Genomic DNA, 18,513 nt, shown 5'->3' on the forward strand with positions numbered 1-18,513 from the left:
CCACCACTGATACAGACCCTCTTTCTTTAATTGAATGTGTTTAATAATGTTTTCTTAATTTCCTTTTTTCCTTTTCCCTTTATTTTATTCCTTCTTGTGTCTTTTTCCCTTAATTTTCCTCCTCACTAACCCTAACCCTAACCCTAACCTCTAACCCTAACCCTAACCCTAACCCCTAACCCTAACCCTAACCCTAACCTCACTCCTCTTCTGCATACTCTAAATTCCAAAACTCTGTCTCTCTCTCCCTCAGTGTTGTTGCGTGAGGAGGTGGCCCAGCTTCAAGAGGAAGTCCACCTGCTGAGGCAAATGAAGGACATGTTGAGCAAGGACCTGGAGGAGACCCAGGGAGGCTGCTCTGCCAATCTTCTCTCAGCCACCGAGCTCCGTGTGCAGCTGGGTGACAAGGAGCAGGAGTTGGACCGTGCCAAGGAGGCCTTACAAGGTCACAGGAGCCGTCACAGTCACACCTAATCCAGCAGAGTCCCTTCTTTCCAACAGCTGACTGAGCTTTTAGTTGAAAGTTTCGCCCTTTCAATTTTCCATCAAGCCAGAATATGTTGTGACACTTTAACTCACCAAAGAAAAATAATTTCTATGTGTGGAATACACACAATATACTGTGCATTTCTTTTCGTAGTTATATATAGGGACAGTGAGCCTGCTTCTGTTAACACTTATTAATTTACAAAACCACAAAACACATAACATAATAACATAATTAAACAAAAGAAATGATTTGCTGAATATTAAAAGAAAGAAATAAATGCTACAATCCTGATGAAATACTTTTTTTCTTCATCTCCCAGATTTTCTCAGAGTAACTGGCTAACTTACAGTAAATGTTTCATTTAAGCAATAGCTCACAACAGGGTGTGGTATGTTGTGATTATATCACAGCTAAGGGGTGATTGCCAACATACCACTACTACATACCAGCTATTCTGTTTATAAAACGGCCATCAAGTATGAAAGTTATAGACACGTTCAAATTTAAAGGGGCTGTACTCAACATGCAGAACATTAATATAGAGGCAAACAAATATTTGCTATGTAAAGACATGATGGAGTTATGCCGTCTTGAGCAGGGAATGAAGTCATTCTCCATCTGTGTGTTTTGTAATCTGTTTGTTTGTTTGTTTTGATAGCTGGTCCGGCCGCATGTGCAAAGGAATTACGTCAGAGCTGTTGTCTGCGGTTATTTACCACGACTCTTAACTAGATTGCTTGATTTGACCCATTTGACTTCCCATTTCATGAATTGAAATCTATACATTCTCACAGTTATGTTACAATGTACATTTCTTACCCTTGATGTCAAGGATGCCAAACAGTTAGATCAAAATACGTCCACTGAGTCTGCTTCCTTCAAATGAGTTTGCTCGAAAGCTAACAAAGTTTGCAATTGAAGTATGTTGTTCTAACTGGACCAACATATGTTTATTGATTTATGTACAACAAACAGGACTGACTATTTTCATGAACAACAGATTTGAACAAACATAACACTATATTTCTATTTTGCAAATCAAACACATGCCCCAGATGATGTTCTGAGTCTATGTGAACAGCCAACTCAAAACAAACAAAAAAGCAAAGCAAAGCTCATTTTCAAATATGTTACAATCCATTATAAACCTTATTTTTCTTCTTCCAGACCTATATAGCTTCCAGTTTTAACATTGGGTATAGATTATGGGTCCCACATTATGCTCATTTTCAGGTTTATGTTTGTATTTTGGGTTTCTTGAACATGCTTTAATGTTCAAAGAACACATTATTCTTCTCACCTGTCTCAACTGTCTGTCTGAACCTGTATTCCCCCTCAGTCTGAAAAGCTTTGTCTTTAGTGCCTGTCTCTTTAAGACTCCCTCCTGAAAAAGCCCAGTCTGCTCTCATCGGTCAGTGTACGGGGCTTCCGCATCTGCACCCTTGGTGTCTCTGCTCCGTCATTGCAGCACTTCTTTACCTGTATATAGTACAGTTGTGACATCACATCCCTACAGAAGACCTGACGACTTGTTAAAAGTCAATTTCTGAATACGGGCTGTGTGCATTTCTCTGTGGACTGAGTGTTTTGATACTTTCACACTATTTATATAGCACCTCAACCTGCTTTACTATCTAAAATGGCATGTCATGGAAATCTCACTTTTTACAATAGTCTTTATTAAATTAAATACTTCATCATCACGGATGTACACAGTTGTGGTTTAGTCCATATGACATCTAAACAAACGAAAAAAGAAAAGTTGTGCCTATAAAAAATGGAGACTGAGGGGAAATCAATTTGATCTCTTTGTCTTGTATGTGCCAAAGGTATGAAATGTGTGCACACAAATTACAACAGTTTACAGAGAAACTTGATCCTTCATGTCAATCTTTTTTTTAAGAGGAACGAAAAGAGATACTGTAATTGTGAATGTGTTTCAACATTGTTCCATCAATGGGCGTTGCCCTTGATGAGCAGCCAAGTAGACTCCAGGTTCACCTCATTTTATTAACAACCATCAATCATGTGATAGAAGCTTTACTCTGAATTATTAATGTGGTATATTGATGTCGACTGGAATGCAAGGCTGATTGTGTAGTACTGGATTGTTTTCTTTTCTTGTTTGACAACAAATCACATCATAATGCAGTTCAACAGTTCCCATCTTATAGAGGAGAGTAAAAACATTACATTAATTGTAATTGCTTTAGTTTAGTTTAACACTATTGCTTTGCTTGGTTCTCTCGCCTGCTCTGGGATGCAGGTGGTAAACTGCAAGCTTGTAAAGTGTGTTGTGTAACTGCTGCAAAACAGGTTTGAATGTTGAGTGTAAAACATGAATGTTGTTAGGAGGAATGCCTCCTGAATGACACGGGTGCAGCTATGAAAAGTACAGGTTCCGCTCTCGCTACTCCATCAAGCACAAACTCTCCACAGAGCATTGTTATTATTTTTTGCATCATGGCTGCTGAGTTTCCTCTGCAAGAGAATGAAGTTGAAAGAAATCAGATCCAATTGGTCTTTTCCGAGATGAGCCAACAGAGTCTCCACGCGCCAGCTGAAACCGTTAAATGCATGACTGAATAAGTGCTACCGTGACACTTATCTTTTAGGAAGATTACATAAAGCTTTCTGAGAAAAAATAAACATCAGTTGCAGCCTCTCATTAACAGAAGGCACAGTGTCACCTAGTGGCTCCCTGCCGCAATTGCAAAGCGTTGTTTCTGATTAAGAGGCAGCAAATCTCACTAACATATACAGTATGTGTTTAGTTTGTTGTTGTTAGTAAAATTGGCTGATAAAATGCTGCTCATTGTGTAAATGTGTTTGTCTGTGTTGCAGCTATGAAAGCCGACCGCAAGCGTCTAAAAGTAGAGAAGTCTGACTTGTCGAGTCAGATGCAGCAGCTGTACACAACACTGGAGAGCAGGGAAGACCAGCTGCGAGACTTCATACGCAACTACGACCAACACCGAAAGGTATCAGTATTAACTTACTGCAAATATATACACTTTATTGGTGTATATGTGGGCCGGTTAGAAATGTTAATACAGTCCACCTTTATAAGCCATATATCAGTGTTTTAAAAAATTCTTTATAACTGACTATAAAGTAGTTGTAAGCAGTGTTTATAATGTATTTGCCAACAACTATAGCTTGTTTGATGGTTGCCATAAGTGGAGACTGGCGTGCAAACAGATTATTACATTTAAATATAGTAAAACACAGTTGTAATGATCTAAGATGTGTCTTCATTGGTTTAATTGTAGACAAATGATGTACCTTAATGTCTTTTTACTTGTCCACAAACACATTATATTGTATCATAAACCTTTTATTAAATGTTTGTATACTACTCATAAATAGGGGGAATTAATGTAAAGTGTTATTGATCATGTTGAACATTGATGTCTGTGATGTGTGCCACTGCGAAAATCGTGTATCCACCCTTTTTAAAGATACAGTTTTGAAATGGGTTATAACACAGAATGTAGCTCTGATACGCTTCATGGCTCAAATGTCGAGCACTGATCGTTCAAAGCGAGCTTGGCGAGGATTAACCTTGTCTTTGTGTGTGCATGTTCTCCAGGAGAGTGAGGATGCAGTGAAAGCTCTGGCAAAGGAGAAGGACATGCTGGAGAGAGAAAAGTGGGACCTGAGGAGGCAGACCAAAGAAGCCACAGAACAGGCCAACATCCTGCGTTCTCAGATGGACATGAAGGAGAACAGAGTCAAAGAACTGGAGGCTGAGCTCACCATGGTGAGTCACCGTGCACACAAACAGTCACAACTTTGTGGAAGTAATAACTCAAGCACAATAGTGTCACCATAGCATCATTATCTGGTGTTTATGGCACACTTGCAAACAAGGTTGGGGTTTGCAATCCTATTCGTATCAGTTCAGACACAGCAGTAAGCTGCTCTGCCTTATATCCTCATCCCTTCCCTCTCTCAAAGCATTAATTCTTTCTCCCGGCTTCCAGAAGAAGACATCCAAGCCTTTTTTTTCAACTGTGTTGCTGTGTCTGTGCCTGGGAGGTTAATTTCGCTCCCCTCTCTCAGTCACAACCACCCACAGATCCTAACATCAAGCTGCATGACAGATCAGATTTGTTGGTACATCAGAGCTGCATCACTGTAACGCAACCAAGCCACAAAAAGCCTTCTACTTTCTCTTTTCTCTTTTTAAAATCTTATTTTTTACAACTGTTGCTTCTTCCACTAAGAAATGCCTTATCAGAGGTTTCCACTAATAAAACCCTGAGGGAAACATCAAATATGTATAAACCTGGCACAGAAATGGACAGTTTTGAATGTGCTGTGTTGAAATATTGCCTGTTGGCTAACTTCAAAGGGTAGAGCTGCTGTTATTCAGTTTTTTTGATGTCGTCAAAAAATCCATGAAATTACCAAAACCAACAACGTGTCACTCTATTTCTCAACACCTTTCCCTACCCTCCTGTTGCTCTCAACCTCAAGCCAATTCATTTTTGCTAAAGACGTAAATAGTGTGTAAACAGTTAGCTTTTAGTTTTTAACAAACATTACTCAGTAGATGATGTATTTGTTGGGGACGATTTTCAGCAGATTAACACACATTTGGTGCTCAAGTGAGTTTGCCTGATAACAGACAGAATTCTTAACTCGTTGCAATCCGTATCCATCGTGAGTCTGACATTTCCTCCACTCAAACTAATTTCCGTGACCAATCTGACCACTGTGTCCGCATGAATTTAATGTTATTGAAAGTATACACTGATGTGGAGCCATACCAATATACAGTACTGGTTTTGCCAGAAATGTTGCTGATTTTTAACCAAGATTGTGTCATTGCAGTATGTGCAGTGTTTGCAGATGAAAGGTGTGTCGACAGAGCACCCAGAGCCCCTCGCTCACTCGTTGCTTATTCCCTCGTTTTAGTGATAAAGAGCTGGTGTAGTTTCGCTATAATGGATGATACAAATTTTAATGTTTGGTGAAGACATGCTGTCTATGTAGACACACCATGAGTGTGTTCAGCACTGACAAAACGTAGCAAAATGTTTATCTAAACTGGTGCTTTGGTACCCTGTTATTGTACGCAAGCGCATTGCCTTTTTAATACCACAAGCTTACAGACATGTCACTGCTGATTGGGGGACACCTCTGACACACCCATCAAACGGGAGAAAACTTACCTTAAAGCCTGTTGCACCCCATTTAACAGTGTTTCAAGTAAACAGGAAACAATAGCGATTGAATGTGCCCCTTGACAGCTGTGTTAGTCACACACACACATACACAGACACACCCCCCTCCCACCACCACCACCACAACCTCCCCGGTGCACTAATTGGTCGATTACTTTTTCATCCGAGAAGCTGCTGTTTCATGTCGTGATGCTAGACGAATGAGTAAACACAACGGAGTGGAATTTCAAAAGTTCCAAGGCAACTACTGCGTATGTACTGCAACAGTAATGTGGGATTAACTAAAAATAAACTATAGTGCAAATAATGAAGGATCATGTCGCCCAGAGCAACCGTGTGTTTTTTAATAGTCTTTGCAAAACAATGGAGCTTTATAGTACAGAGGAATAAGAAATATCAGGCTTCAGGCTACACAGAAGGGACTTATAAAGATCAATTCATTGTTAGTTAGGCTCTTTTCATGGGATTGGTTGAAAGTAAGAAAACATAGAATACTGCTTGTTTAATTTTAGCTATCAAGATCCAATTACAACTATTGTGGTGTAGATGTACACATATTCTAGACAAGATGTTTATTTATATAGCACATTTCAAGTGTTTTACATAGTGCATAACAGACATGAAGCTGCACAGATTAAGAAATGAAAAACAAATCAAAAACATAGTAATTCATTTAAAATCAGTTACTAAGATAAAAATCAGTTTGTGTATCTATGTAAGTGTTTTACTTCCAGTTTATGCTCAGTGAGTGTTTCTTGTGTGTTTTTACAGGCGAAGCAGTCTCTGGCCACCTTGACAAAAGACGTACCGAAGCGCCACTCAGTGGCCATACCTACAGAGCCCGTGGTGAATGGCAGTCAGGAGTGGGTGATGCAGGCCGACCTGCCGCTCACTGCCGCCATCCGTCAGAGCCAACAGACCCTCTACCACGGACACACAATGGACAGACAGGGTAAGCTCTCTCATCTGCTCTGCCGCTCAGTCTCTGTGCTGCTTGGTGTTGCTTTTACAGACTAAACATACTAACAGAGGGTTCCCTGGAGGTTTCTCATACTAACTGGGTATTTTTCAACGTGTGTGAATATATGTGTGTATGGCATGTCTAGCTGTGGTCAGGATCAGCCCCTGCCACTCTCGCCAGCCCTCTGTCATCTCTGACGCCTCGGCAGCCGATGGAGACCGCTCATCCACGCCCAGCGACATCAACTCACCTCGCCACCGGACCCACTCCCTCTGCAATGTAAGAGCTGCCTGGCTCCCTCGACCAAGTAATCACATCTCCACACCTCCCTCCTCTTTGTCTTCTCCTGTTTGTGTCTGTCCCTCTTTTCTGCTGAGCGTCGGCCTGCCTGCTTGGTGGTCTTGGTGGGGATGTTGTTTTGAATATACTGTGAGTCATTTTAAAGCAATAGTTTGACATTTTGGGAAATACGCTTATTTGCTGTCTTGCTCGGAAAAAAGCTACAGTCAGAGACTGGAAACAGGGAAACTGCTAGCTTGGCTCTGCCAAAAGGTACAAAAACCGAAGAGTAAAAACATGCTTTGGTGTTGCAGGGGTTTATTTGCTGGACTAATTCTTTACTGGATCAGTAACTTTCCCTGAGTCTTGTTGCCACCGGGAGGTTGCCAGGCAATCAGCCGAGACTCCAAGTAGTCTGTCACATAGCCCCTGTAAACAACATGTTTTGTTTCTTCTTTTGTTTTTTCTTTTAATAAACAAGATATAACATGTAAATCAATGAGTTTAAGATCAGGCGGGGCACGTGGGTGGCCAGGGATGGCCATGTTACCAGAGTCAGAGCCTACAGTACCAGGTACAGGCCCAGGGCCCTTCAGACCAGAACTTCTGTATGAAGTGAAATTAATCAACTATAAAGAGAAACAAGACAACAACTACAAACAACTCAGCTGAGTCGTTTTGTGCCTTTCAGTCTTGGTGTCTGGCTCCTTTTTTAGGACGGATGGAGTGGTTTTTGCATGTCTGTGTTAATTTTATTATAATGGGTATAGAGTTTTTGTGGTTACAAATTGCAGCATAGTTAGTCTTGTTGCATCCGGGCTAAGACTGTGATTGGTTCAACGAAATACAAACAAACCAGAGCATTATTCCCCCCTGTACCAGAATGTTAACTCGTTCAGCCAGACCATTGTCCATCACTGATGCAGTGCTGTGGAGATAGTAAAGATGGACCTTAATATTCAAATCTTTGAATATTCACTCATTCATGTGCTAACTTGTTGCTCTCACTACCAATAGGCCAATTATCTGCTCTGTTGCAACAATGTTATGCTTAAAAAACATGCAATAGTCTGGCAAAGCGAGACTACCACATAGTATTTATTGATATTTCATATTAGAGTTTTTATTTAGTATTCCTTTTTTACATGACAATAAGGTAATGTAACAATATTGTTCACAATTTGTCCCATTCAAACTCGCCTATACTTTGGAGGTGCTGTAGTTGGATTTTGTGACATAAGCACAGAGCCAGGCTGGATGTTTTCTTCGGTTTCCAGCCTTAATGCCAAGCTTAGATGTTCACAATGGCTTTATATTTTTTGAACAAAGATGAGCGTATCAATCTTCACATCTTACTTCTCTTCTCACTCTCCGTAAGAAAGCGAATAAGCATATGTACCTATTTAAAGAACCATTGCTTTAACTCCGCTGTATGAGAGCACAAAGCCAAGCTTCTTGTCTCCTCTGCCCCGTTTAGTCCATGGAGGATCTGGAGGACCAGAAGCGTAAGAAGAAGAAGGAGAAGATGACTCTGGGATCCCTGTCACGGGTGTTCGCTCGAGGCAAGCAGCGCAAGTCACTGGACCCCGGCCTGTTTGATGGTACAGCCACCCCTGATTATTACATAGAGGAGGATGCCGACTGGTGATGCTGAGTGTGTGAGCCTGTGTGTGTGTGTGTGTTAAATTTGTGTGGATATCCACCTGGCTTTAACTGTGTGTAAAGAGTGTGGTGTGTGGGGGTTTGTCTGGAGGGGAGGGGGGTACATTTTAAAAGAAAAGCCTAAAAGAGACTGCTATCCCCATAAATGTACAGTATATTACCCTTAAATTGTATGTTTGTAAATTAGATATATATTTATAGATGTACATGTATGCATATGTATATATGTTTACATGCATATAAATAAATACATGGGGTTATTATTATGTGTAGACATGTTTATGCTGTATTATCTTCAAAATGTCTTAATGTTTTACGTTTTTTTATAACTGGAGACTTGAAGGACTGCTGTTCATATGTTAATAGGCGTTATTGTGAAACTAGTGTTTTTACTGTAAATGTCTTTTGGCTTTTGTTACTTTACAGTTGTTTTTATTATGCTTTGCATCATTGATTTACAAGTTTCTAATAATTCCCAATCTTACATTCTGCTCATTGCTTATTATGAAAGGGGAGATATTACCTGGTTGGCTTACAAAGAAACGATCTCTTGGAGTTTACTTAAATTCAGGTGTTTTAAATAAGGTGCTGCAGAAATTAGTCAGAATTTTGCACTTCTGGTTCCCTTGTCTAGAGGTTTCTGGTTAGATGCCTAAAATAAGGTCTGTAGTAAACACAAAGAGATTTTCACATTTTGTTCTACAGCGTAAAATACATCAGTAGATATGCCACTCGTGAATTTTAAAGCTTTTACGTATCTTAAAAAAGGTGGTTGCTAACATGTGACTAAACTAGTGGTGGTGGCATCGAAAGTTGTTTACAGCCTAACATTAGCTTTTTTAATACTGACTAATGCATTCACATTTCTAAAATGATGTAGAGATTATCTTCTGTGCAAGTATCATCAACTTCACTTTGCCACAGAGCTAATATTCTGCAATGATCCCAAATAGAATAGAAAAATCACATTGGTTTTTTTGTTGCGGGAAACAAGGTGATGCTAACTTTCGTGTTGGCCCACAAAAATATGTCATCCCTGCAGCACTTGTTGGTACAGGATTTCCATCGTGTTCATTTCACAAATGCTGGCGCATAGAATTTAAACATATCACAATTTGGGCAGCAGGGGTTTTTTCATCAAGGCTTTCTCACCCATTGTATGCTAGAAATAATATTATTAATTATTAAAAATAACAACTGGCCAACAAGGGTTTTTATAGTCAATCTTCCTTAAAGAAGTAAGTTCACAGATCAGAAAACACAAACAAAAGATTAACAGTGACACATATTCAGGAACACTTCTCTCCTACTGTCGAAACCATGTGCAAGTGCCAAGGGTGAAACACTCATCTCTAGAAAATCTGTGTATCATTCTGTCACTGTTAGCATTAGCATCGTAACATTGTTTATGTCTGACACATTTCTTACTGAGAGCTATCTAACGTGCCAATATGAGACGAAGGAATGTGCATTAAACACCTGCATGATCCCTCTATGTTGCTTTGATTAGATGTTCATTCATTGCCAATCAAATTAATAATCTCCACAAACCTGTGTTGCTCCTGTGTTTCCCTTGACCGAGTTATCTTTCCTTGCATTATGAATGCACGGCCCCTTTTATTTTTTTGCTTGTTTTTTGTTTTTTGCTTTATATAGAACCCCCCCTCATTTCTTGAAAATGTGGCTCTAATAACTCTATGTTAAATGCTTTGTAATTAAGGAGCTGTTCCATAAAGGATTAAATCTATTCAAGTATTTTATTTAACAAGAAAAAAAGACAAAGAAGAGGTAACTTCACATATTTATCTGCTGCAGCTGTTGCAGCCAGATGTTGAGGAGGTTTTAGCATTTTCAAAAATGAATTATAATTGAAATGAAATCTTATTTTAAAAATAAAACTAGTAACTGAATACATCCTATGTGGCAGTTTTCTGTTCCATGAGTAATCTTGTTCTTGTGTCCCAGTCTAACGTGTCTCTCCCTCTCCTCCTGCCATTTCTAATGGCAACTCTCTCCTGCCAGTGAGTAACTCCTCATCTGTGATTACCAGCTGTCTGTTTCTGCACTCTGGGGATTATTCATATAACTCAGGTCCATTCGGAAAGTTCAAGTTTGTGTCATTTTTTTGTGTGGAAAACACATTTGAACAAGAGATGGTGGACTTTGCATGCCACGTTTTTGTCAGCATGCGGAGACGAATTAGGTAAACACGCAGAGTTCATCCTGGATTAGTTGGTTCAGTATGAATCAGTGTTTTCCTGTTGTTAAGGTGGGCGGTTAAAGGGATAGTTTGGCTTTTATAAACTTTGGTTTTATGAGGTACCTATTCATAGTCAGTATGTTACCTACAGTAGATGGCGTTTGGCAAATTTGGAGAAGCAGACAGAAATGAACTGACCAAGGCAGCGGTGTATCAGCAACTCTTGTGTTCTGGGAGGTAAAATTACTGTTTTTGTTAATGGAGTTTGTGACTTTGAAGAGAGCATAAATAATGACTTCAGTTGCCCACATTAACAAGCTTAACAAGCTGTCTGACAGCAAGGTGAATCTGTAAAAATATTCCAAATACACCGGCACTTAAACTGATTTTGCCCCGTCCACAGCCGTACATTTCTTAGCTTACATGCCTGTACTTCTGCCTGCTTTTCCAAACTTGGGGCGTGCCAACTGCCATCTACTGTAGGTAACACTGACTATGGATAAGTATCTCATACAACCCCACTTTAAAAATCCAAACTATCCCTTTAATAGGCAGGAGCATGATGTTTTATGAATAATCCCTGTGTCTCTAATACATTATCCTAATGGTCTTAAGTCCTCTCATAATCATCAGATAATTGCTTTAATTATAGTACTTTAACAACTTTATTAAACATGTGGCTGTAGTTTTATAACTCACAGACAAGACAAAAAGAAATGGGTTGTATTTCTTCTGAATTTCGGGTTTAATGGATTCACTCATGTCGTTTTATTTACTTTTTAAAAATAAACCTTAGCTGTTTTCATATACAGTACAAGTGAAGCTCTAATGAATTATTCTGGCTCCATCTAGTGGCCCTGTGCTGCTTTTCATCCAGTTGGCTGACATAGTTCTGGCTCTGGTTAATATTAATAAAACAACTAGAAGAAGAATCTAGAAAGACATATTTCTGCTGTTAATACACAAAAGAGATTCTGATATTTTAATGTAGGATCCAACTCATTGCACTGTATCGTTACACACTGACATGGAAGTGTATTTTTTATGCAAAGGCATTCTGACCTTGATGTTAACCTTTCTCCAGATCAGTCACTTTTTTTGAATTCCATATCCCTCTGACCCTGAACCCCTCCTGAATGCCACACCATAACTTCTCCTGACCAATCCAGACTCTGACAGCCTCATGCAGCAGAGCCTGTCTGATGGAGAGGAGCAGCTGGACCGCCTCCAGCAGGCAGAGCTCACTCGAAACACATGCATGTCACTGTGGAGGGCAGGTGCAGTCCAGGCGTGGCTGGAGGTTGTCATGGGAATGCCCATGTACGTTCGAACCTGCTCTGAAAACGTCAAAAGTGGCAAGGTACACCTTTGGTATACAGGTGGCTGTTTGCTTCGTACTTGAGAGTGGGGTATGATGCGGTTCTTGTTGATAAAGAACTGTATGTCTATTGTTTAGGTGCTGCTCAGCCTGACAGATGAGGATTTGGAGCTGGGTCTGGGTATTAGTAACCCCATTCATCGCAGGAAACTGAGACTGGCCATTGAGGATTACAGGAGAGCTGAAGGGGACCAAGGGTGAGCAGCAGCTTACAAAACATTGAAGAAGCTGTTGTTTGATTAAAAAAATGTTTTCAAACTAAGTTTAATATTATCAACAACAGACAAATGGACTAAGTACATTCACTCAAGTACAAATTGGAGGTACTAAAACTTGCATATTTTGATTTCATGCTACCTTATACTTCTCCAATACAATTCAGAGGGTACTTTTTGTTCACTACATTTATTTGACAGCTTTTTCAGAGAGGTTCTCATCTCTTTTCTGATTAAAAAAGCAGGTTGAGGTGCTACTTGAATACTGAGATAGTACCAAAACTCTCAATCCACAGAGAACTGACACAGTTTCATAAACTGTGTCTTTAAACGCACCGTCAGGACTTCTGTACGGTTGTGATGTCACAACTGTACTAAATATAGGTAGAAAGTGCTGCTACAGTGCCGTTACAGTCATTCCCCTGCTTTTGTTGACAGGGGTTTAAATAGACTAAGATAGAGCATGTTAGGCAGAGGGTGAATACAGGTTTTGTTTGTTGAAAATTAAAGTATGAACCTGAAAATGTGCATAATATGGGACTTTAAATGAACCAGCTGCAACAGTAAAATGCATCAGTAATAATATTCCAACAATGTAATAATAGTATAACAATCACAGGAGACATTTAATGCATAATGAGCACTTCTCTGTGACACTGTAAATATATGTTGCTAGTAATACTAAGTAATACTTTTACTTGTAATGGTGTATTTTCACAGTGCTGTTTTGCTACTTTTACTTAAGCAAAGGAGCTGAAAACCTATACCTCTGCTGATCGGTGGTGTCTAATCATCTTCTAGACTATCAAAAGCATCCGAGATGGACCATCACTGGGTTGCAACATCTTGGCTGAGTGATGTGGGGTTGCCTCAATACTCGCAGACCTTCCAGACTAATCTAGTGGACGGGCGAGTGCTGAACTCTCTGAGTCGCAGGGACCTGGAGAGATTCCTCAACATCGGCGATCAGTTCCACCAGACCAGTCTGCTCCTGGCAATCCAGCTCTTGCAGATACTCAGTTTTGATAAAGAGGTCAGATTATGGATCAAAATTCACATGAGAATAGATGAAAAGGTGCAGATGGTTGTTCCTCAATCCTTGAAGTTTTACTTAACTTCACTCACAAAATTGCATGTGATGTCCATTATTATCCACCATAGCTTGAGGCACACAGGAGCCCTTGGTGGTGCATTATCTCAGAACGTCCTCTTCCTTCCCAGATCTCTCTCTGTGCGGTGTTTTCATCAGCCTCATAAGTGTTCCTGCAGTTATCTGTGTGTTGCATTTTTGCAGGCCCTGCAGGCCCAGCGAGCAAAATGTGAGTACCAACACTGGGACCCCATTGTTTGGACGTGTCACAGAGTAATGAAGTGGATCAGAGACATAGACCTTAAGGTGGGTGGGAGGTCAACGACGGTATTACGGAGCAGATTGCAACCAGACACCACCTACTAGTTTCTAGGAGTCCTTAAAAATGCAGTCACCAATGAAAGCTTTGTTGTTGTGGTGCAGCGCCACTGGTGATAGAACACAGAGGGAAAACACTCCTGAGTTTTCAATATCCCCGTTTTTGACGTACTTATAGCTCTAGAAACTAAAACACAAATGAGCACAATAGGTCCCCTTTAAGTCTAATTTTTGTACCAATATGGCATTTAGCAGGACTGCATATAAAGTCTGAAGTCTGCATATGTGTTGTTCTCTTCAGGAGTTTGCAGACAATCTTCAGGATAAAGGGATCCATGGAGCTGTAATGGCTCTTGACCCTTCCTTTGACACAGACGCCATGGCCAAAGCCCTGGGGATCCCCAGCCACAAACACATGCTGCATCGGCACCTGTACGAAGAGATGAAATCCCTCGCTGTCCCTCACAGGTGGACAACTCTTGTTTCATACTGATCTATCCTACTCTTAAAGCAAAAAGGGATTTTGTTCTATCACAATGAAACACATAATCTCTCCAGTTATTTTTTTTGTTTTTAAAATACGACCATGTTCTTGTAAATCTTGTGAAAACAAATGTGATCATTTAAGGATTAAACTTAAACATTGTGCACATAAATGAGTATGTCTTGTAATGCCGTGTTCTCACAGCAGTGCAGAGCAGTGCAGTGAGGTTATGGGCTCCTCTTCTCCTGTGGCTGTTAACCGCTTTGCTGAGGAGAGGCTGTCGATGAGAAGATCAGGCAAGGTATCATTTAATTTCACACTCAAATCAAACCACTGGGACATACAGTATATTTAGCAGCACATGTTGCATACTTTATCTATACATGATTTTATCCAACACCACCAGACCTACAGTAGTTCATTTGTTTTGTTTACATATATTTATGCATACAGTATATCTTTCTGTGGGTGTTCTCGTATCATAAATGCAACGTCCCTGGTTTGATTCTGGCCGGATACCTTTGTTGTGTACGCCTCTCCCCCTACATTTCTTGTTTTTCTTTACTTTGTCTGGTCAAATAAACTATATGGATAAGTGTCTATTTGTATATGAATAGATACAAATTAAATTATATATAGATACATACATCTGGTGCTGTACTTTTCTCACACACGACACATACGTGCAAAAACTAGTTGAGAATTTAATAACCTTGATAGAATTACACAGCTCTAAAGCTGAATAACAATCATCTCTCAGTTTTGAGAGAAAATTGCTGCAATTTATTTCTTTGTGTAAAGAGATGTTGAAGTAGGACGTGACACAAAGAGTGATCATTCAAAAGTGTCAAGTAATGAGAGAAAGCTCAGAAAGCTGATATTGTTTGTAAATCTGTTTGTTTTAATTAAGATAGAGAGTGCTAACTGCCTGTCATTTAAACATAAATTCAAGGGATGGCTTAAAGCAAACACAATTTGCATTCATGAGTAATCGTACTACCTCATCTCTGAACTGCCCTACTCTCAATTGTTTTTATTTTTTACATATATCTGATACATTTTTTATGTATTGTTTTGTGTTGTATTCTGTTGTTCTGCAGTTCAACACAGTGTTTCTTCAAAGTGTTGCTTTATATTGATAACATTAGGCTATTAATTAAAATTCGTAATAACCTGCCCAGAGACTGCAGATGAAAATGAGCTCATTAGTTAACTCTGGTACATTTATACTGAGGTGGAAACTAAAATATTTTCCTGAATGAAATTCAAATGCACTGCCTGAGTGGAGCTCAAATGTACTAGTAGGTATAAAATAACAATAAAATTTAAATGTATTGTCATACACATGCTCACACATACACCGCAAGTCATAAACATTATATACATTACGCAGTTTCTCAGTCAAATAGTTGGTTGTTGCAGCATATGTCACAATTTGAATGTAAAATAGGGTAAGTTTTGTGAAATAGGTGTACATTGTAATATAAATATATATAATACTTAATATTTATGTTGAGGAAACTGTAAATGCAAATGATAGTAAATAAATAAATCCACACTTTGTTTCTTTTTTCCCCAGAGTCCGCTGAGGTTACGTGCAAACAGCCACTCTGTGGAGCGAAGTCTGGGCTTCCATGGCAGCTGCAGCTCCCTGCCCAGGGAGGCCCGAGTCCAGGCCGTTCCCCGGACCAAAGGCAGCCCGATGCACACCTACAAGGGTGTTGAAATCACCAACGTCTGAACCAGCCTCATCCATCCAGATTGCTGACGTTGTTGCTATATGTTTACATTGTTATTGTGCTATCGTTTACTACTGGGAGTGACCTGCACTCAGCATCGCTGGACTTTTGAGTGGAAGTCTCTTAAGGGGTGAACCACTTGATTTAATCCTTCAAATGTATCATTATTTGGACCAGTATAAGAACAATACATACTCTGGACAGAAACAAAGATCATTTGTAAATATAATGAGGAAGGAGATGATGTTATGGTGTCAATGTTGTTGTTTGTTTTCCAACTAAATTAGTTTTATATTATGAATTTATAGAAGGAATAACGTACAAATGGAAATGAACACTGTGTTGTTCTACTTTAATGCCTTAAGTGAAATAGGTCTCACAGCACTGTTGTTACTGCTCTTTTCTTTCAACTGTTAAACAAGTCAGTTAATGAATAATTTTACTTGAGATGTAGGGAAATATATATATATATATATATATATATATATATATATATATATATATATATATATTACTTATGCTCATTACTGTAGAGAAACATATCCACTGTTAATCTTCTGAGGAGACCTGAACTGTGTCAGGTCAGCAGCTCTACATCGTTGTCATCACACTTGTTATTTCTGTTTTAGATAATAGTTTAGAAAATATATGAAATTTGAACATGTGGGGGAACTTAAAATGTCTACACTGTATTATCTTTTTAGCACACAGTCGATCTCTTAACAGGAATTCTGTACTTTTCAAGGTCAAAATTGATCTTCTCATTAGTGTTACCTAATATATTTGGTTTCCATTTGAATGTGAATCTTGAGAGAATTGTATAAACAAAATGCATCCCATGTAGATTTTACAGTGTGTAAATAAAACATACAGTTGAATGTTTGGTTTTGAAAGTGATAAATTGCACACATCCAAATAAATAAGCTCCATATGTTTATACTGTATAAGCACTGAAGAAAAGGCAATGTTGTTACTTATATTATAAACTCAATGGAGAGAATGTAATGGGATATTTTGTACAGTTACATCATGTTTAATAACACACAGCTGTATAAAGTTTGTTCCTGTGCATGAAAACACACATCTGAAAATGTCACAGGGCCACAGTGTGTGCAGAATGCCTGAGGTTAATCCAAATAGTAGAAAACAGGTTTGTCTGCCACTTTGTGGGCGCCGCCTTCAGTCGCCAAGGGCAAAGTTGTTTCAGCGGGAAGATTAGACCAGTTCAAACCTGTATGGAAACAGAGGTGAAGGACTCAAATAGTATTTGCTTTTAACACCAGTGGTAATATGACGTTTACTGTCTATCTTCACCAAGCTGTCAGAGCTTTTGATTGATGCAACATTAAAGGTGAAACTGTCAACTCATAAACAGCATAGTCCTGTTATTGTTAAAGACAAATGCATTAAAAGGATCAAATTTGCTGTGCAGCTGTTGAAAAACAAAGTTGGAAGGGTGCAGATATACAAAAGTATGTAGTGTGCAGGTTTATGATATTTCAAAAACATGAAAGGGAAATAAAGTCAGGACACCAGAAGCTGCTCCATGACAAATGTATTCTAAGAAGTGACGTTTCGGGCACCTGCCCTTCCTCAGACTTACGGTGAAAAATATGGAGAAGCACCTATATATTTACTCTCCCTACATCTCCTGATACAATCAGGTGATCAAGCACAAAATTAGCTTTTTGATGAGTTTGTTACAATACGTTTTGGAATTGAATAATGCATCAAAATTCCTGTTTGCATTTTGTCCTTGATTCGTACCTTTTAACTACCTAGCACAACCACATTGAGGATCATTTTAAACACACACACACACACACACACACACACACACACACACACACACACACACACACACACACACACACACACACACACACACACACACACACACAAACTAGAGACCATCTTGTGTAAAGTGGTAGGGCAATGCAGGCCATTCAGTACTTCAACACCCTTGCATGGACCACACCCATCTTTGGGTCTTGGCCTCCTTTATGATCTCAACCTCAAACCTGAAAAGTTTTATGACTATATCTTGAACGGCTGTGATGCCATCAAGGTGACAAAATCTGTACACAGACAGACATATAAACACTCTGTAATGGTTCCTGCTCATTATGAAACACATTTAACCCAGGTTTACCTTTCATATATTTCGTTTTGTGTCGGCCTATGTACAATTTTTAACCAGAAGGTCATCTTTATTGTCCATGATAAGTCCATAAATCCTTTTGATAACACTTTTCAGGATGAACTATCTTATAGCAAAGCCAGTCATTTACATCCAGCCTGATTCAGAATAAATACACTGGAGTGTATGTATACTATTTTTTCAATAGTTTAAATATCCTATTCTTCAATGTAACTCCTCATCTTTTTCAGGGTGTCCCACGAATGTGTCATCACAAGGACCGGCGCTAGGACCACGCGGAAGACAGGGTCGCAGACGCGCTTTACAACCAGGAGAGGGAGGTTTCACTGCGGCTGGAATTTGAA

General features: G+C 39.3%; 1 protein-coding gene across 1 annotated transcript in view; it reads left to right on the forward strand.

The window, feature by feature from the left end:
• Positions 1 to 10,417, forward strand: part of kaznb (kazrin, periplakin interacting protein b) — a 69,154-nt gene extending 58,737 nt beyond the window's left edge. The window contains exons 3-8 of the mRNA XM_083938882.1: positions 254 to 445; positions 3,335 to 3,471; positions 4,083 to 4,253; positions 6,454 to 6,634; positions 6,789 to 6,922; positions 8,400 to 10,417. Of these exons, the coding sequence (XP_083795008.1) occupies positions 254 to 445; positions 3,335 to 3,471; positions 4,083 to 4,253; positions 6,454 to 6,634; positions 6,789 to 6,922; positions 8,400 to 8,570 (986 nt within the window). The 3' untranslated portion in view covers positions 8,571 to 10,417. The remainder of the gene's footprint in view (positions 1 to 253; positions 446 to 3,334; positions 3,472 to 4,082; positions 4,254 to 6,453; positions 6,635 to 6,788; positions 6,923 to 8,399) is intronic.
• Positions 10,418 to 18,513: the final 8,096 nt, after the last annotated feature.

The sequence above is a fragment of the Echiichthys vipera genome (assembly GCF_963691815.1).
Source record: "Echiichthys vipera genome assembly, chromosome: X".
Lineage (NCBI taxonomy): Eukaryota > Metazoa > Chordata > Actinopteri > Perciformes > Trachinidae > Echiichthys > Echiichthys vipera.